The sequence below is a fragment of the Vidua chalybeata genome, chromosome 27, assembly GCF_026979565.1.
Source record: "Vidua chalybeata isolate OUT-0048 chromosome 27, bVidCha1 merged haplotype, whole genome shotgun sequence".
NCBI classification, from domain to species: domain Eukaryota; kingdom Metazoa; phylum Chordata; class Aves; order Passeriformes; family Viduidae; genus Vidua; species Vidua chalybeata.
In genome coordinates, this window is record NC_071556.1 from 2,763,533 (window position 1) to 2,782,938 (window position 19,406).

General features: G+C 49.8%; 2 protein-coding genes across 5 annotated transcripts in view; one reads left to right on the top strand and one right to left on the bottom strand.

Moving 5' to 3' along the window:
• CPAMD8 (C3 and PZP like alpha-2-macroglobulin domain containing 8) overlaps positions 1 to 12,842 on the top strand; it is a 55,746-nt gene extending 42,904 nt beyond the window's left edge. For 2 of the 4 annotated variants that reach the window (XM_053965784.1, XM_053965785.1), the window contains exons 37-43: positions 1,066 to 1,140; positions 1,753 to 1,858; positions 1,943 to 2,053; positions 2,699 to 2,911; positions 3,371 to 3,445; positions 8,311 to 8,506; positions 9,099 to 12,842. In XM_053965784.1, the coding sequence (XP_053821759.1) occupies positions 1,066 to 1,140; positions 1,753 to 1,858; positions 1,943 to 2,053; positions 2,699 to 2,911; positions 3,371 to 3,445; positions 8,311 to 8,506; position 9,099 (777 nt within the window). In that variant the 3' untranslated portion in view covers positions 9,100 to 12,842. The remainder of the gene's footprint in view (positions 1 to 1,065; positions 1,141 to 1,752; positions 1,859 to 1,942; positions 2,054 to 2,698; positions 2,912 to 3,370; positions 3,446 to 8,310; positions 8,507 to 9,098) is intronic. The other 2 variants (XM_053965786.1, XM_053965787.1) reach the window with 2 other exon arrangements.
• An 862-nt stretch (positions 12,843 to 13,704) lies between these two features.
• F2RL3 (F2R like thrombin or trypsin receptor 3) lies at positions 13,705 to 15,779 on the bottom strand. The gene is made up of 2 exons (XM_053965788.1): positions 15,649 to 15,779; positions 13,705 to 14,858 (listed from the first exon to the last, which is right to left on the bottom strand). The coding sequence occupies exons 1-2, from the start codon at positions 15,722 to 15,724 to the stop codon at positions 13,789 to 13,791; spliced, it is 1,146 nt and encodes a 381-aa protein (XP_053821763.1). The 5' UTR covers positions 15,725 to 15,779; the 3' UTR covers positions 13,705 to 13,788.
• Positions 15,780 to 19,406: the final 3,627 nt, after the last annotated feature.

The following is a 19,406-nucleotide window of genomic DNA, read 5'->3' on the forward strand; positions in this document are numbered from 1 at the left end:
CCCACCAAAACCACAAGAATATCCCTTTGTTACAAATGGGGTTGTCTGACACAGGTTGAAGTAATGGGACAGTTTAGAGAATAGAATTACAGAATAGAGTGCTCTCGTCCTATCTTGGCTCCCCAAACTTTGATTAAAACACAAAAGTCCTTTTCCACACACCCTCATCCTCCCCAGTTTCAGTATTAGATATTTTCCACGTGCCAGATGCATTCTGAATACAAATTATCAAAATAGTAATGCTTGATCAGGCAGGACAGTCACGGTATTGAGATGTTCCAAGTGCAGAAATCAGAGGAGGAACTTCTGGAAAATTTAAAATAAAGGTTTGGAGATGTGGGAAGAGCCCTTGTATGGTTTTCAGATGTTCCTTAGATAAAAAGCAGGAGAAGTGGGTCTGTGGGCCTGCCTGGTACAATGCAAACCCCAAATTCCAAATCCCTGGGCCTCGAAGGGAGAGGAGATGAGGAGCAGAGGCCTGGCCTGACCCCATTTGTCAAAAGGGAGGGTGCCTGGGGCTCTTTCAAATGGCTGCTCTTTTCAAATGTGAGGATTAATTTTCCTGGCAGAAGAATGTTTTGGATTTTTCAGCTGCTGGGAGGAGGGGACCTTCAATACCCAGTGAGGTTCCCTGGTGGTCTGAGGGGTGTAAATAAATAAGAGACTTCATTGAGTGGTTCGGGGTCTCTGAGGTCTTGCTGGAGCCTTGGTACTGCAAACAATCTGGGAGCTGCTCCATGAGATCATGGATGAGGCATCAGCAGGGTGCCAGGGGGATAAGGAAGAGCCCTCAGCTGATGCACCTGATGCAAGAATTCCTCAGCAGGACATAGGCAGGGACACAGGTGGCTTCTCCCCCTCACTCATGTGACAGCAACTTCAATCTCTTTGCCTTTTCCCTCTCTTATGGAAACACCCTTTTCCAGTGGAAGAAATCCCTGGAGTTTAGTGTCTGATCAGTTTTCTAAGCAGCCTGAAATGTTACTTATTCTCTCATTTCTACCCGTTTTCTATAAAATGAGATTAAACTAAACATGATGATTTTTATTTTTTTTTCACCCCCAGTTATTGATGAACAAGCAAATTGGGTTAAAAAGATATGAAGTGGATGGAAGAAAAGTCCTGTTTTATTTTGATGAGGTAATGGCTTTATTTCTTATAATTATGTTGGATTGTAATGAGAGGCAAAAAAGCAGGGGATGAGGCAGAGGCAGGGTGTTGGGGGTCCCTCAGGGGTGAGGATCACCCTGCAGCTTTAAGTGGCCTCTTGCTTGAGCTTCTTTTGCTGCAGAGGGGGGTTGTGGCTTGGAAACCAAAGTATAACAGAGGCAGGTGATTCACTTCAGCCCATGGAGTGATTTTGGGTGGATATCACTTAGATTTTTGCCTTGAAATAAACTGATTTTCATGTACAACTAGCAGTGCTAAATGCAGAATAATTAAATCTCACAGCACAGACCTGAGAGTGGAAGGTGAGGTCTCTCTTGGCTTGTTCAGCAGCAGGAAATTGTCTGGTGGTTGTGGGCAGGGAACACAGGTGGAGTGTCTGCCATTGCTCTGTGGCAAATATGTGTTTTAAAGGTCAGCAAAGCATCCTGGTTTAGTTCACCCTGTTTGGGTTTTATTCATTATCTCTGTCCCTATACTTGGAGTATTGGAGGTGCCTTTGTGCTTGGCATTTGAGGCACATGCTGTGTTCATTTCTCTTCAGTTCAAGTGTAGTTTCTGAGTCTTTTACACCATTTCACACAGATTCCCAGCCAGTGCATGACCTGTGTGAAGTTCCAAGCTTTCAGAGAGCACATAGTTGGGAAAACAGCCCCTGTTCCTATCAAAGTGTATGATTACTACGAGCCAGGTTTGTGCCTGTTTCCCTTTGATCCCTGCTGCCATCAGATCTCCAGGCAGGAGGCTCAGCTGTGATTTCTCCCCCTTGCTGCAGCTTTTGAAGCCACTCGTTTCTACAACGTGAGTGAGAACAGCCCCCTGGCCAGGGAGCTCTGCGATGGCCCAACCTGCAACGAGGTGGAAAGCTCAGCCAGCCAGTGGGTTGGTGAGTTACCCCAAAACCACACAGATCTCTAGGAAAAACAAGACCCACAACTGTTATGAGCTCAAAATTATATTTAGACAAATGTTATATTTCGCTCTCTCTGTTAGTGGAAGTTCCACAAAGGTTTAGGGGGTGAGTTGCAGTATTAAAGTCATGACAAATAGCAGTGGTGATCTTCAGGCACCAAAGTGACTGTGGTTTGCTTCAGAGGCCAGATAAAATGTCTAATTCTGGAAGTACCTGGACATGGGGACATGTGTCAGTAAAAGAGGAGGTAAAAAATCCCTACTGTGCAATTTGGGTTTTTTTTTCTCTCCAATATTTTGCAGTGGAGTTCCACAATTAACTGTAGGAAGGTTGAACAATTTCATACATCCGTGAAAGGAATAACTTGCCCCAGATGCTGTTGTTCCTTTCTGTGCTCTGTGGCCAAAAAACAGTTGCTTTATCCCAAGTCAGGAAGCTGTTGCACCATGGCTCTTTCAAAAAGGCAACTTTGTTCCCAGAGCTTTTAATTCTCTCAACTTTGTAAATCCCTCTTAGAAATCTTCAAGAATTCAACATAAAAACTGATGATCAGTGAAATATTTCCATTCCACCTTCCCCGTGCTGTGCAAAACTGACTGGGATTTGTTTAATCCCCAGGCTTTGTCCACTCTGGCCCTTGCAACAACATCTTTGGCTGCCTGGAGGACGAGTACTTCGAGCAGTGCCTGTGCTCGCGGGACTGCGGCTACGACGGCGAGCCCGTGTGTGGCTCTGATGGCCACATCTACCCCAACCACTGCCAGATGGAGGTGGCATCGTGCAGGAACAACACCAGGATAGAGCAGATGCCCATGTCTCAGTGTGCTGCCTGTAGGTTTCATTTACTTCCCTTTTCTGTCGTGGTTCAGCTGCAGGATGTTACAAATCTTCATTCGAGCAAGTTGATATTCCATACATGTGGTAGGGAAAGGAGGAGAATTCTGACCTTGCTCTGTGTTATTTTGCTGTTCATAGTACAGCTGATTAAGTGATAAGGGCAGCTGCTTTTCAGCTTGAAATAACTGGTTTTCTGTTCTCATGAATACATGTTTTACCAGTCAGAATGAATTGAAGAGAAAATTAGTGATACTGTTTGATCTGAAGTGAATACTCCTGGATAAAAATTAAATCCATGAAATGTAACATGCTTTGGAGATTCTGCATGGACTTTCAAGGTGTGTAGTGTATCAGGGAACTGATTATGCCACCTCTGGAAATGCAAACCTTTTCTAGAGATACATTATTAATGAATTACGTGACAAATGAGTTTATTTTTCTTTGTATTTGCAGCCAAGAATTTACCAGAAGAAAGGGAGACACACTCCCACACAGCTGAGCAGCCCAGTGTTCCCCAGACTCCAGCAGGTAATGCAATACTTTTGCATTTATCCAAAGGCTTTCTTAACTAAGGTTAAAGTTTGTCCTATCTCTGTATTAAGTACAGGTGGCTCTCAAGCACATTTTAAATAAAGATGCTGGATTTCTCCATCTTATAGAAAAGACAGAATATTCAGAAATCAGAAAAAAAGATAAAGAGGTCAAGGAGACTGAGGATGAGAGGTATTCAGTAGCAGACAGCTCTCCTAGTCCTTTTCCTTTCAGGAAATCATGCAGGAATCCTGCTCAGCTCAGCACCTGCAGGATTCAGATAATTGTTTGTAGGAGTGGACAGCCAACCCTCCTATTTTCTCAGCCTTGCTGTGTTTGAACAACAAACTCTCTGTGATCTTTTCTTCCACTACTAAGCTGGAAAGATCCCATTAAAAGCCAGGCTGATGTAATATGCTCCAACAAACATCTGAGCAGGACGTGACAACAGCCCAAACCACTGCAAAGACTCAAATCCAGGTGGATTAACTTTGTCCCTGCAGTTCTGTGCAAAAATGGAGCTGGCAGTCTTGGTTCTCTCAGAACTGCTGTTTGGAATAAAGAGCCTTAGTGAACAAAAATGTTAAGGTCAGTGGATGGAGTAGCCAGGAATTTGGCTGCTCATTTTATTTGGTGCTTATGTTCATGCACTTTTTTCCAAGACTTGTGTCGAACTCGCTCATGGCTCACAATAAATCTCACCAAGAAGCAGTGGAGGGTCAATAGAATAGTTTGTTTCATGCTGTTTCTAGTAAATAAACTGGTCTAGATTTTTCCTGGCTGCTTTCCACTCATTAATTTTCCCCTGGCCTCCAACTCTCCCAACAAATTGGTAAAACCAGTTTAATTCTTCAGGAGAATTAAAGTTCAGGAGCTCTGTGGCTCCTCATGTCCTCCTTGTGCACCAGAGTCAGAGTAACACATCTCCAGCCTGACACACCATCCTGTTCTGTCCTTTCTGACAGCAGCTGATGGACAGTTTTCTTATTAAGGTGCAAAAACATGGTGAATATTCCATTATGACATTTTCTAATGGTCATTCAGTCTTAGTGTTTCATGTCTCTACTACTTTCCTGCCTTTTTTTTTTTTTCCTGGACTTATTGTGAATATATCTGTATCTTGTTGCTTTTTATTCCATACACATGCCTCGTGCTCAGCATGGAAAATTTGCCATCTGAACCCTTTCAAGCAGCATTCCCAAACGGTTTCATTTGGGCACTGCTGGAATGTGAGGCCATACCAAGGTCTACAAAAATGGGGCTGCCATTACATTATTTTTAAATAAAAATTGGATATGATTACCTGGGGGAAAAAAAATTACGGAGCTTGATGGTAACCCACGATCCAAAAAATGTTCAGAACAAGAGTTTCTGAAATAATCTGCATTGAAGTCAAAAGAAAATCCCTCTGTGTTTTCTGTTCTGAATTGACAGAAACAGTGCTGGCTCAGAAGGAGCAAAAGGGGAAAATCTGATTATTTTGTGTGGCATTGTAATGCAGATTTTAGATGGACAAACTTGAGTGCCATAAGGATGTTTGTCAAAGCACGAGCACTTGGAGCTGGCTTTGTCCTGGGATCTGGGAGGGCCCAAATTGCTGGCAGGAGGATGCTGAGCTGGGAGCAGCCATGGCAGAGTGAGCATTCAGGAATCAAACTGACTAAATCCTGCACCAGGAAAAGGGCCCAGCATGTGATTTTCATTAATCCTCTGGGCTCCTCTCAGGTCAAGCCCACGGGACATGAATCAAAGTGCAGCAGATGAATGAGCCCCTCCTCAGCCAGGCTCTCCTGGGCTCGGTGCTGCTGGAGCATGTGATGGGGTTAAGTCGGCTCAGGTGCTCCAGCAAGGGCTCTGCTGAGCCGTGCCTAAATCTGGGACTTCCTAAAAGGATGCAAAACTCCAGGAGCCGAATCAAGCTTAGGGCAGGTTGGTGTAAAACCAACTGGGTGTGTTAATCTGCAGGAAATGCTGGGTTCTCAGAGAGGCACGTGGTGTTTGTGTTGTCTGGGAGCCTCCTGTGTTTGCCATGAGACTGGTGCAGCTCAGCTTGGGCTGATGGATGCTTTAATTGAGGTCTTGTCCGTGTTACCCAGCAGTGGGAACAAGCAGCTGCCTCCCAGCCATCAGTGGGAATTGCAGGATGTGTTGGGGCTCCCTCTGGCACACACAGACCCACAGGGAAGTTCCACACACGCCAGTGGGTTTGCTGGAATAAATTCCAGCTGTTCAAGATGAGCAATTGAACATAGATGGCCCTGAAAGGTCAGGATGCAGCACTGTTGCTGTTGTCAGAACATTTTAAAATTCCTTCTCAAAGTCTGCAGAGAGGCAGAATGGCTGAGGTTTGACCTTAAAACTTTTTTTGAACAGATGGGTGGGATCCTCTTTGCATCTGTCGATCCTCTGATTGCCAGGGAAGTCTGCAGGGTGACAGGACTCAGCTGAAATAACTCCTGTGTGAATCCCCTTCCTCAGCTGTTCCTTCTCAGGTGAATTGCTGAGTCTCAAAAGGGTGGAACAGGATTTTGATGAGTGGACCCAGCTCTGGGTGTTCTCATGTGCCTTCATGGCCTGCTGCAATATTTGTTTGGATAGAAAAGCCTGGAGCAGGAGCTGAGTTACTAACTGGGCTCTCACTGAATTTCTGACTGTGGCTTCCCCGAGATCCTTGTCACTCCTTGGCCACAGGGATCTGGGTGGATTTCAGAGCCTGTGGGATCCCCAGTGGCTCTGACAGTGTCTCTGTGATGAAGTGGTGCTTTGATTGCTTCCACAGATCACTAACTCTCTTCTGAAACTGCCTGAATCTCTGCCAAAGGCACTCAAGGCACAGCCACAGATGTTGGAGGACAATATGTTGCCATCAGAGTGCTGTGATTCTGCATGGATTTGGTGGAAAAGAGCGTCCAAGTGTGTAGGGCAGCAGTGTTGGGGTATCAGTGCTGCTGTGAGCAGGAAGCCCCCCCAGGCTCAGCTCTCTGGCCCCCTGCCTCTCCCCACAGCCGTGTCCTTTGCACAGTTTTGCTCCAGCAATCAGAAAGGGCCAATGGCTGGAACTGGAAGAAAGTCCTAGGTGGAATTATGACACTTTTGTTTGTTGGTGGTGTTTTGTTTGTGGGTTGTTTTTTTGGTTTTTTTTTTTATTAAATGCCTAAACCTAACCTGCACCAGCTCCCATCAGGAACACCAGCCTGAGCTCTGCTTCCAGGTGGAGTCATTCCCAAAATTCCCTGGCTGGTGTGTTCCCCACAGGGCTGCAGCTCTTTCAGGATTGATTGAACTGGCACAGGGCCGTTTTTCCTCTCCCCCCATCACTGCTCAGCAAACATTGGCCTTGGCACAAACATGTGGGGCTGGGGGAGTGGTTTGTGTGCAGCAGGAAACGCCGGCCTGTGCTCTTTGCTTGGGCTCCAGCACTGAATTCCTGGGAAGAGTCAGCCTGTGATGTTCATCCCAGCCCTGGTGGACAGCAATCACCCATTCATAGAAGGAGCTCATGGTCTGGCAGGTTCTCACAGGGAGGAGGCCAAGAAGGAGTGAACAGAGCCTGACTCCCCTGCCCAGTGCTGGGAGGATGTGGGAGGCAACAGGGAAGATCCTTCAGATATTTTATTTCTAGAGAACAAACATTTTCAAAGGCCTTGATGAGTGTTCTCTTTAAATAAAGCCAGCTTTGGGCGGGCGGGGGACTTTTCCTCCCTGCAATAATTCTGCCTCAGTGCTTGCTTTGCTTTGGATTAGAGCAGTGCACACACAGAGCAAACAGGAAGGATGGACAGCTCAGCTGGCTCGAGGAGCAGTTTAGGAAACACAGATCTGCTGCTGTTCCTAGAAGTTTTATCTTGCAGTTTTGCCCTCTGGACAGGGAGCACAGAGGCACAGCCTGGTGTGAGTGGGGTGTGTGCTGTGAGAGGGACCTGCCAGTGTCAGCACAGACTGCAGGGAGTGGGAAGAGGAGAAATTCCTACTCCTGCCTGTGCTGGGTCTGTCCCTGCACAAAGTGATGGAAATTTCAGTGTTATGTGACTGTGCTGGGGCTCCTCATTCAGGCTGGAGTCAATGGCTCTGCTCTGGGCTCCTGGCCTCAAAACCTTCACACTTGTTGGGCTGAAAAGGAAGTTGGCTGCCTCCACTGATCAGTCACCAAGTGAGCTGTTCCCTCAGGGCCTCCCTCCAGCTTTGTCACTTGTTTTATGACATGATGCACAGCTGAGGGCACACAGGACATGTCCCCATACAGATGGGGCTCTCCTTACCTGAGGTGCCCAGTCAGAGGAGAGATCTTCAGGGTGCAGAGTGAATCCCCTGTGCCATCTGCCCTCTGCATGACACTTTTATCTTGCTTTGTGTAGCCCTCAGGCTGATGGGTTTGAACTTCAGCACCTCAGTTAGTTCCATGCTAGAAAAGGAGACTTAGAGATTTTTTCAAACTACATTGCCCTTTGCCTCCCTTTGTTTCTCCTTCTTTCTCCCCTTGTTTTCTCCTTCTTTCCCCCCTTGTTTCTCCTTCTTCTCCCCCCTTGTTTCTTCTTCTTCCCCCCCTTTTTTTCTCATTTCCCCTCCTTGTTTCCTCCTTTCCCCACCCTTATTTACCTTCCCCCTTTGTTTTGTCTTTTCCTCCTTGTTTCCCCTTTACCCCACTCTTTGTTCCCCCACTTTCCTTTCATTTTATTCCAGTTTCTTAGATTAGGAAATGAAAACTCTGCTTTTGCAGCAGCTTCTCCCCTCCCCTGTGAACCCCAGCAAACAGGTGCAGGTGTGCTGACACCTGCAGCCTCCTTTCCCTGGTGTCCCTGACTAAAGCCCTTCCTCCTGCTGCCCTGCCCTGCCCTGCCCTGCCCTGCTGTGTGGCCATGCAGCTCCTGCAGCTCTGGTTCCTCCAGCAGCCGAGGAGGGGCCCCCCCTGCACACAGACCTGTCCTACTACTCCTACGAGTACGACCCCGACGCCTTCGCCGTGGAGGGCGACGTGTTCGAGGTGGTGGCAGAGCTGAGCACGGCCAGCACCTTCAGGGAAGGGGACAGCAGCCAGGCCGAGGCCACCCCTGCGGAATGGTGAGTCCACAGCGGGGCAGGGGGCTGCTCTGAGCCAGCCTGTGCTGACCTCCTGCTGGCCAGTTCCCCAAAAGGGGGTCAGTGGGAATGGGGTCCTGCTGGGGCTTCTGGGGCCTCAGTGGCTTCATCCCCAGGGGAATGGAGTGATCTGTCACCCGGGGTGTTCAGCTGGAGCAGAGGAGCCCAGGGGAGGTTCATCAATCTCATGAAGGGGGGAGGAGGAATGGACACAGATCTTGCTTTGGGGTGACAGGGACAGGAGGCCAGGAAGGGCTGGAGCTGTGCCAGGGCTTGGCATGGAGCTCAGGGAAAGGTTCTTCCCCCCGAGGCTGCTGGCACTGCCCAGGCTCCCCAGGGAATGGTCCCGGCCCCGAGGCTGCCAGAGCTCCAGGAGCGTTTGGCCAGCGCTCTCAGGGATGCCCAGGGTGGGCTTGGTGGGGTGCCTGTGCAGGGACAGGGCTTGGATTTGATCCCTGAGGGTCCCTTCCAGCTCTGTGACCTTTTCAGCTTTTCCCTGCCCAGGCTCAGCAATGTCTCACAAAGATGCATCACAGCAAGGTGACTTTTCTTCCTTGTGTTCTCTTTCCCACAGAAATACATAATTTAAATAAAGAGAAGAGGCTCAGAATCGACTCCTGTATGAGTTTGTTCCTCCAGACGACCTGCTGCAGAACAGAATCTGAATGATGACTACTTCCTGATGCCCTCAGAACTGTAGGCTTTGCTGCCCCACGGGGCAGATTTGGAGCTCTAAGGGGGACACTCAGCGTTATTTTTCTGTCCATTTTCCTGCCTTCTTGTGCATCCTCTTTGGAGCCCTTCCAGTGATGAGAGACCAATATGCTGTGCCCTCTAGGTGAGAAAAATAGGGGCTGGAATTCAAACCTAAGTGTTTTATCTGCTATCAGGATATTCTGCAAATGCCATTTCCCAGCTACACTTAGAAGCTAAGTCCAGGCCTTGTGCTTAGCTGAACTGCTGTGTGAGGAAAGATGGCTGAGAAGTTTTTTGCTCAAATTATAATAATAAAAATCAGTGTGTTTTGCCAATTGTGACATAGCAAGAGGCTACTCATCTTCCCCAGCCCATCAGTCTGCACCCACGAGGGAAACACTTCCCTGTGGCTCCACAATTCAGGGAAGCTCTTGGGAGGTACATTTTACCTGAGAAAACTGAAATCCACTGCCAGGGCTGAAAGGCTTCATGTCTGCTGCTGTTTGCAGCCTCAGCAGAGGCAGGGATGAGGTGGGGGAGCCCCCTTTGTGTTGCACTATGTGCTGACAGGGGCTGCTTGCAGCCTTCTCAGCCCCTTTCTCCTCAAAGCCTGGCTTGAAAATGAGCCTGGCCCAGGCACAGCCCTTTTAAATGTTTGCCTGACTTCACCAACCCCTTTTATTTCGCTCCCACTGGCATCCAGCACAGCATGTTCTGGTCCTGGTACTGCCTGGCCAGGCCCTGGCTCTGCTGGCCAGTACCAATCCCTGGTGTCACAGGCTGGACTCCCTCGGTCTGACCTGCCCCAAGCAACGTGGCAAAACTTAAAAAGAAAAGCTTTGTGTTTCCAAAAGTGCAGGAGCCAAGATTTCTGAGTTTCCCTTCCTGCCTGGAGCAGCATTGTTCTCTTTGGAGGAGTTACATGCAATTGCCTCTTGCAAAATAGTGTTAATATTTTATCTTCCCACTTCTATTGTTACCAGGACCCAGAGCAGGGTGGAAACTCCTTTTGAGGGTGTTTATTGGTGAATGGAAACAGAAAAAAAAAAAAAAGCCCAGCTCCATTCATTTTTAAGGCTTGTTTACACAGGAACCATGACAAGAATATATCCCAGTATAGACATTCCATTCCAGAATAAAGGCAAATTTATTCCAGAAAAATGTCCACATGGGGACAACCAGGAGGTATCCCAGAGGTTGGGCATGTGTAGTTTCCAGTCCTTTTTGTCTGAGGCCAGACATTTGCAGAATGCAGTTGACATGATGAAGGTCTGGGTCTTGAAGTTCCCAGGAATTTCTGAGCTGCCTCGTTGGCAGCTTTGCCAGCCTCCCCCCGTGGCTGCTCCCAGGATCCTGCTGGAATGAGGGTCCTGCCCCACGTCTGGGGTGTGCAGGGGCAGATCCTGCCCTCACCCTGGCAGCTGCATTCCTGCCTGGCAGGTAAATAAATGCCTTTAAACTAAATTCCACCTCCTGCAAGCAACTGTCCTGGCAGGCACTGGCTATTGTGTACACACACAGGACTGAGTCAATATTTATCCCTGGGTAAATAACAGGCCTAGTGTGAGCTGCAACAAGATTCCTTTTTTCTTTTTTCTTTCTCTTTTTTTTTTTTTTTTCCTTTTCTAAAACTGCAAACTGCACAATACAAACCCTGCTGTTTGCTGGTTCAGGCTGCAGCTGTTTGGTGCTGTGAGTTGGGAGGATGAGGCATTTGGTCACCCTGGTGATGTCTGTGACTGGCTTCATCCAGGAGATAGGACCTGTGTTCTGGATGCCTCAGTCCCTTCCTGGTTGTCCCTTCCTGCTCTCTCTCTCACCCACTGTACACTCAGTGAATGCTTCTGGAGAGATATTTGAAGTCATTTTAAATTGCTTGGTCCCCTCACAGATCCTTGGGCACTCAGACCTCCCCCTGGGGATGGAGGAGGTGAGGATGAGGAGTTCCAGCCAAGAATTAAACCTGGCTTTCTTGACTTTCCTCAGGCTGTGGGACATGTAATGTCCTAATTCCAGATGCAGACATCCCCCTGTTGCTGCCAGGTAAATAATTCCTGCAGGTGGTGCCAGCCCATCAATCAGGGCCTTGTCTGAGGGATCTCTGTGCCGGTGCTCGAGGCAGAGGAGTCTGGCTTCTGTTTTACAATTCAAAGTAAAGCCAGAGAGCCCTGGACCCTCAGAAGGCAAAGGCAGAGCAGCCTTAATGTCCTCAGAGCCAGACAGAGCAGGGCAGTGTGTGGGAGGAGATGTGACAGGATTTCTGGATCCTGACTTCACCCCCAGCCTTGGCACTTCCAGTCCCTCTGCTCTTGGCAGCCTCTGCCTGCCCCAGCTCTTGCTGCACCCAACCAGCTCCTCTTTGTGGCTAAAAAGAAAAAAGGTGATTTTATTTAAGGAATTGATCGAGGAACCTGCAGTTCCACCACTGTGGTTGCCTTTTCCCCCCATCACAGGGATAAAGGAGAAGGTCTCTGCTCTCTTCTCCACCCCAGCCGAGGGTCCAGAGCTTTCCCCTGTCCCACATTTGCTGTTCATGTTTCTTGTAACCATCATTCATTCTTATCTAGGGGAAAAATCATAGAATGTTTTTCCTCCATTCTTCAACATCCTACTTGGAATACAGAAACTGTAGGACTGGGTCCCTGAGCACCACTGGACACAGCACAGCTGAACAGACTCCAAGCCCTTCACAGGCTTAGGCCCAGCTCTGCTCAGTCTCCCTCCTGTCCCTGAGAGCACAAGGACACCTCAGGCTCCCACTTTGTGCACCTCAGCCAGGCAGTTTAGAGAGAAGGATTGGTTTTATTGTTTTTTCCACCAAGGAAAAGACCAGCTGGGTGCTGGAAAGCCAAAGCCAGCAAGGCCAGCAGCTGCTGCTGCTGCCTTGGGCTGTTCCTGGCTTAGAGACTTTTCCTCCCTCTGTCAGAGAGATGTTTCTCCTTTCCTCTTCCTGATGGTCCCTCACTGCAAAAGGAGAAAAGTGCCAGTGGGTTTGTAAGACACAGAAATCTCTTGTTCCATCAAGTTCTGTGACTGAATAGCTGCAGCAGTGCTAGTTATCAGTGATTGATGCTTGCAATCCTTTCAAGGAAATTAATATTTATATATTTGTAACTGTACATTATGCAGAGTAATCATTACCATGGTATTTATTTTAAAGCAATAGTTCCCCTTGTTCTTTCTTGTCCTGTGTTTTGGTCTTGCCTCTTCCCCTCCTTCTTACTCAGCCTCAGTAGAAAGCAAATACCAGAAGAATGTTCAGCTTGCTTGAAGAACATCCCCAACACACCAGCACTTGCTTTGCTCACACTGACTGTTGACATTTAATGCACAATAACCTGGTTTTCATTATTGTGAATAGAGCAACTCTTTAGAAAACCTCTACCAGCCTGGCTTTGGCTTTGGGGTTTTTTTTCATCCCTGCTGTTTCTGACTGAGTGCCCAGCACCCAGAGCTCAGCTTTGTGTTTCCCCCCCTTTTGCCTTTTGCCCCCACAGGTACACACAAACAGCTCTCTGACCAGTTGTTGGTTTGTTCACACACATCTTAGCAAGTCTGAGTCCAGAAAAGTGTTTGTTTTAGATTCTGATAAATATTTTATTAAAAACTGATTTTAAGACAATCCTCTCTGCCTCTTATTCATGCTTTATGTTGTCAAGCCTGTGCTGGGAAAACTAAAGAATTAAGAAGCTCTAAAGAGGTTTATTGCTCATTTTCTACCTGGCTGCTCACAGAGCTGTGCCCCAGTTGTGTCTGAGAGATGAGCAGGCTGCATTTTGTCAGATTTGCAGCAGGTTCCAACAAACAACAAACCTGAGCACCTCTTTGATCAGAGCCTGCTTTTGGCTGTGGGTGACACTACACAAAGGAAGTGTGGAGTACTAGAGGCTTTGCTCCATTCCTACTTTACTATTTTCCTTCATGAGACATCATTTTTTTTTACAAAATCCATTAATACAACCTTTGCCTCAAAGAAATGATGGATGCCAAGGGTGATTTGCAAAACCAGGGATGAGTGAAGGCGATTTTTACACCTTTTACCAACAGAGGACTGATGTTCCTGAGGGGTTGCTTACAAATCTAGCCAAGAATGTTTTTGCTACACAAACCAGTACTCTGCACTCCTTTGACAGACTGGTTTAGTTAATATTTTGAAACATTTAGAAATTTGGTTTTGCAATGATGGCTCTTTTTCAGTTTTAGGGAAGGGAATGTGCATTTAAGAACAGTGAGGAACCCAGGAGCAGGACTAGCAGGCAGAGAGCAGCCGGGTTAGGAACACCAGACCCAGCTGTATGGGGAGGAACATCCCTGGTGGTGTGTGACCAGCTGAGAAGCTGCAGGCAGTGTCCCAGTAAAGGATGGATGTGTCCAGCACTCAGCATCTTGTCTGAGCAAAGAATCCCACAGCCTGGGTTTATTCACCCTTATCTGTGCAGACAGGGGAAAGCACTTGGCTCCTGGGAAACGCTGTTCTGGGCGAAACTTGTGGAATTCCAGTGTTGAATTCATCTGATCCCCACTGTGTGCATGATGAGTGCCCTGGGAGCAGGAGCTGGGCTGGAGGCTCACACCAGCGAGTGCTTGGAGCGGGGCAGCGTTTCCTTGGAGGTCTTCAGGGAAGTGGTGGTTTTTTTGCTGCCCCTGAAGACTCTCCTCCTCACCTTCTCCCGGAAATCCTCCGACACGTAGTAGTAGATGAAGGGGTCAGCGCAGCTGTTGAAGGTGCTGAGGGCCAGGCTGACCATGTAGCTGAGGTACAGCCGACCGTGCAGCCTGGAGCAGGGGCTGGAGTAGTGAAGGAGCAGGAGAACGTTGCTGGGGGCGTAGAAAACCACGAGGGAGATGAGCACGAGGGCCGTGAGCTTGGCGGCGTGGCAGTAGCGGCCGCCCCCGCGCAGGAGGACGCGCAGCACCGCGCCCGAGCTCAGCGCCAGCAGCAGCAGCGGCAGCAGGAAGGCGCAGGAGATCAGCACCACGAAATAATAAAAGTAGAAGCCGTCGTCCTCGTGCCGGGGCAGGACATCGTGGCACAGCGTGAGGCCTGCCCCGAGCAGGGGGTAGGACTGCCGCTGCAGGGTCAGGGGCAGCGTCAGGGCAGCGGCGCAGAGCCAGACCGCGGCACAGGTGCCGGCGGCCAAGCTGGGGGTGCGGAAAGCGCGGGAGGAGAAGGGGTGAGCCACGGCCAGGTAGCGGTCCACGCTGATGCAGGTGAGCAGCAGCACGGAGCAGTACATGTTGCCATAGAAGAGAGCCGTGGTGAGGCGGCACAGCCCTTCCCCGAAGGGCCAGTGGTTGCCCAGGAAATAGTAGGAGATCTTGAAGGGCAGCACGGAGACGAGCAGCAGGTCGGCGGCGGCCAGGTTCATCAGGAACACGGTGGAGGCCAGGCGCTCGGCCCTGGTGGCCAGCACCCAGAGGGCCAGCGCGTTGGCCGGCAGCCCCAGCAGGAGCACCAGGCTGTAGAGGCAGGGGATGAGCCGCACGGTGACGGCGCTGCCCAGCTGGGCGCGGGTGGCCTCGGGGATCAGCAGGTAGGTGACGTTGTTGACCGTGGCCTGGTCCCCCGGGATGGCTCGGGGACATGGGGCGACCTCTGGTGTGCTGGCCTGCTCGCTGGTGCTGTTCTGAGAGTAATCTGTGAGGAAGGCAGCCTGTTACTCACTCAGCCTGTTACTCACTCAGCCTCTTCCTCACTCAGCCTCTTCCTCACTCAGCCTCTTCCTCACTAAGCTGGAGTCTCTGTGGAGGCTGCGCACACAGCTCACCCCAAAGGCTGCCCTTTGTCCTTTCTCTTGGGGTCTCTACAGCTGGGAATGTTCTGGAAAGGCTGTTGAGTGATGAGCAGAAAAAGCTGGCTGGCAGAGTTAGGTGTGCAGGAGCCACCCTCAGCCACCTTTCTGAGAACATCCCTGATTCCTTTGCCCTGTGGTTTCCCACAGCTCTCAATGGACTGTGATGCTCTACAGCCATCAGCAGGCCTGGGAATCCAGAGGGAAATTCCTCTGTACAGCCATTAACAGGTCTGGGAATCCAGAGGGAAATTCCCATGTACAGCCATGAACAGGCCTGGGAATCCAGAGAACAATTCCTCTGCCAGGCTTTCACAACAATCTGAAGTTCTGGAGCCACTCCAGTGTAAAGTTGTTGCTCTGGGTGTATAATTAGCTGAAGATTTAGCTTTTGAGTCCTTTCTGGTTTATTGCTCCTCTATTTTTCCTTTCTCTTTCTAGTTTCTTCCACCCCAGCTTCTTTCTCTGCTGTATCACCTCTGTCAACCTCCTGCTTCAACAAGAGCCCACACAAAGCTCTATCAGAGCATCCTCCCATGTGAACTCATTAAAAATTGAGTTTCCAGGGATCTTACAAAGGTCCAAACACCCAGCACTTCAACAAGCAGCAGCTTTGCCCCCAAAGCAGACACTCACCATCGTAGTCCGAGGCCAGGCAGAGTCCCCAGAGGGCACAGCAGAGCAGGAGCTGCCTGTTCCCAAGGGTCCCCATGGCAGTGCAGGCTCTGTGCACAGCCCAGGGCCAGGGCTGTGTGGGAGCAGCAGCAGCAGGGACCCTGCTTACGCATTTCCTCCTGCTGTCCTTAACTCTCGGAAGGAACGGGGCAGACCCGGGCGGGATGAGGGGATGGAGGGGCTGGCACCACAGCAGCTCAGGCTGGACACCCCCAGCGTCAGAGTGGGACTGGGAGGGGCTTGTTCATCCAGCCCCAAGTGTTTTAGGGCTGCACTACATCCTCAGCGTGAGATGATGGCTCAAGTGACTCATCTGGGTCTCCTTCCTGCTCCGGAATATTCCTGGAAATAACAAATGTGGTCGGGTTTGGTGCAGTCTGCACATAAACAGAACCCACGCACCTCTGCCCATGGGAATGCTGAGCATCCTCCCACTGCAGAGACCTGAGTGGCTCTGTGGCTGAGCTGAGGTCTTTTCCTAAAGCCTGAGCCACGACATTTGCTGGTACTACAAAGAGGGAGATATCCCAGACACCAGAGCTGCAGACCACACAGATCTCCCAGTGATTCCAGGGGGCTCCTGCAGACTCGTGTTCTGGCAGTGGAACGGTTTTAGTGTCAGCCTTGCAACCTCCAGATCAGGTTGGGCCCTTCAGAGTTCCCTTTTATTCCCTTTTATTCCTGCTTCTCCTTCCTGGCTAAACAGCACCAAACTCCTGCACCTTTCACTGCAGAGGATGGTTAAAAGTCCTCTGGGTTGGAGCTCTTTGCACTGGAAAGCAGCAGCAGGAGCACCATGAGACACCAAGGGCGAGTGGCAGAGAGAGGGAGACGCTTTGCTTCCGCTGATAAACCTCTGGGACAGGGAGAGCAGCTCCTCGCAGCAGGAAAGGAAAGGGGCCTGCAGAGGGCACGCAGGAAGGCCCTGCTGTTGGGGAGATAATGGGGAGCTCCAGCCACTCCTGCCCCACAAAAAACCTCTTTTTCCCAGAGCTGAGCAGTCCCACCCTGCACAATCCCCACTCTGCCTGGGATAAGAACTCAGAGCAGCACGTGGAGCTGCTGGTTGTGCCCAGACAACTCGGATGCTGTAACAGGGACTGGCAGAGGGTCACTGAGCCTTCAGATCCTTTGCTACCAAGTCCCCCCTGCTCTAACCCCCAGAGCAGGTCCCTTCTGTGCTCTGCTCTGCACAGCAGCTCTGGGGAGCTCCCAAATCCTCTCCCACCTCCTGAGCCAGAGCCCCAGTGTGGCCCTGGCCACCACGTGCACGGGCCAGTGGGACAGGAGGTCATGGCTGGGAGGGTGCTGGGCTTTGGGCTGTTCTCTGCAGTCCTTGCCTGGCTCTGCAGGGAAGGAAGGAAGGACAGGAGCTGGAGCCCAGGCAGTAGGAACTGTAAATTTGGCTTGGCAACCTGAGGAGCAGCTCGTTTCTCTCTCCTCGCCTCATGAATGGCCTCTTCTGTGAAGGTTGCAAATCTGAGCCTGGCTGCTGTTTGATGAGATTCTTCTATTCCAAGGAGAAAATGATCCTATTTCCTTTGCTTTCACCATATTCCCACATCCTTGTGCCGAGCGTGTCAAGAGGTGGAGTTCCACTGGCAGGGAGAGGGAAGATGCAATGTTAGATGTTTTGCTTTTGTGATTCTCTCAGGATTTATGAACCATTGCAGAATGACTCATGTGGCCACATATTTTCCATGCCTCAGCCAGGATCCTTTCCATGCTCTGTATGCAAAAAATTAGCCATAATCAGGTTCAGATAGTGTGCAAATCACAGCCCTGCTTCCTATGGGCAGGTCTCTGGAGTGGAGCAGAGAGGGGTTACTCATCGCTGTATCCTTCATTTTTCAGATGCTGTGTGATCTTAATGACTGCCTTAGATGCAGAACAGCTTGCCTGAAAATTCTAATGCCAGAGGTTTGTCACGGCTTGTTAACATCTCTTTAAGTCGTGTGATCCCTGCCCTGTGGGGTAACAATTTGGTTTTAAAGTAATTCATTGTGCAATAGATCATCTCCTGGGAGCAGGGGCTCTTCCATTCCGTGGCTCTGAACCCAAAAGATGTAATGCTGGAAATCGGGCTGGGGATTTCAGAGCTCAGGGGGAGGCTACAGACACCACCTGGCCTGTCCCATACATCTTGGAGGCCTGGAAGAGCAAACTGTGGTGGGTAAAGGATGGGATTCACTCTGGCTGCTCCATTCCAGTGGCTCCAGAGGGTTCCTGAGCAGCAGCTCGGAGCTGGCTCTGCAGGCTCTGCACGTTCAAGGTGCCCTGAAATCTCTGACCAGGTCCCCTCTTTCTCCCTGGGCCAGCCTGAGACTCTCCACGGCTCCAGGGAATTCCCTCCTCTCCCTCCTGCTTGTCCCACAGCTCTCCTGGTCCTCTGGGATCCCACCTAATCTCCTCCCTGGGTGACCCCAGACGTTCTCCTCAGCCTCACGCTGATCAGGGAGGTTTTTCAGAGCTGCTCTTCTGCTTGCTGGCAGTTTTCACTTCACACCATAAAAGTCCACGTGAAGACATTTTCCAGGAATATTTGAAGCTTATTAACACCCCTACAACTCAGTGTTCTGGAACAGCTTTTTGAGGGCCTTTCTCAGCAAGATAGTGACACTGGGGTGGGGGGTACCTGGTCTGACACAGCCATCATCATCATCATCATCATCATCATCATCATCATTCCTTTTCAGCATCAGGACCCTTTGGGTTCATTCTTTAGCACAGATTAGGAGTTGCTAGACTTTAATTTAGTCTATACATTGAATTAGTTAGTTCTAATCCAGAGGAATGGCTAAAACATGAAGAAAACCTCAATTTGTGTTTGCACACAGTTCTAGACTCTCTCACAGCCCCGACCCTCCCAGTGCATCCCTGTGATGTGGAAACACATAAAAAAGGTCCTGGAATGTTAAACGCTGAACTCAGGTACTCCCTTTTAGCAACTCTGAGTTTAATTGTGCAAACCATTTATACCTATTCCATCCTGCAAACCTGAAGGATGTTTTTAAGCTGTTTGCTGTTGTCCACTTGCTGAGATCCCCAGTGCTCTCATGTCACATCTGGCTGTCCCTCCCCTCCAGTGCAGGGAACATCCCCTTGTGAGAGGGCCAAGAGAAGACTTGTGCAAAGTGGGCTGTGTCCTCTGAGACCCCAGCATCAACCTTTTTAATCCAATTATTCCGTGCAGTCGATGCACCAGAGGATTGTTATGGGGAGAACAACACTTTGTTTCCCTGTGAGCGAGCAGGGGGCTGCACTGAGAGCAGAGCTGCCTTTTGTTATGGCAACGGAAGTGTTGGGGATGATGTAAAGGAAACTCCTATCAGCTCTGGGTCACATCACTACAGCTTCATTTGCAAAATCCACTCATTCATTTGTCGTGCAGAGCTCGCAGGGAGCACAGTTAAACATGTTATTACCCAGGAATTTGGGGAGGCTGAGGGAAAGGCGGGTGGAGGGTTATTTTCATGGTTGCAGTTGTGTTGTCTTAACCTGTAGCAGATGTGCTCGTGGGGTTGGGAACTGGAATCAGCCCCTTCTCTTGAGCCCTGCTTGTGCTCAGGGATTCCTGGGGCCAGGCCTGGGCTGTGCCCCACCTCTGGCAAAGGTGCAGCAGCAGGAACCAGGCTGCAAGAAGTCACTGCCTGGCAGGACACAACTGCAGAGCTGCAAGGAATCAAATCCAGCCCCTGGCCCTGCATCTTTGTGAGACA

Bases quoted from the DNA above. Each gene is read 5' to 3' on its own strand.
- F2RL3 (XM_053965788.1), bottom strand. From the start codon at position 15,724: ATGGGGACCCTTGGGAACAGGCAGCTCCTGCTCTGCTGTGCCCTCTGG. The intron at 14,859-15,648 runs GTGAGTGTCTGC...CCTTCCTCACAG, and splicing joins CCTGGCCTCGGACTACGATG to ATTACTCTCAGAACAGCACC.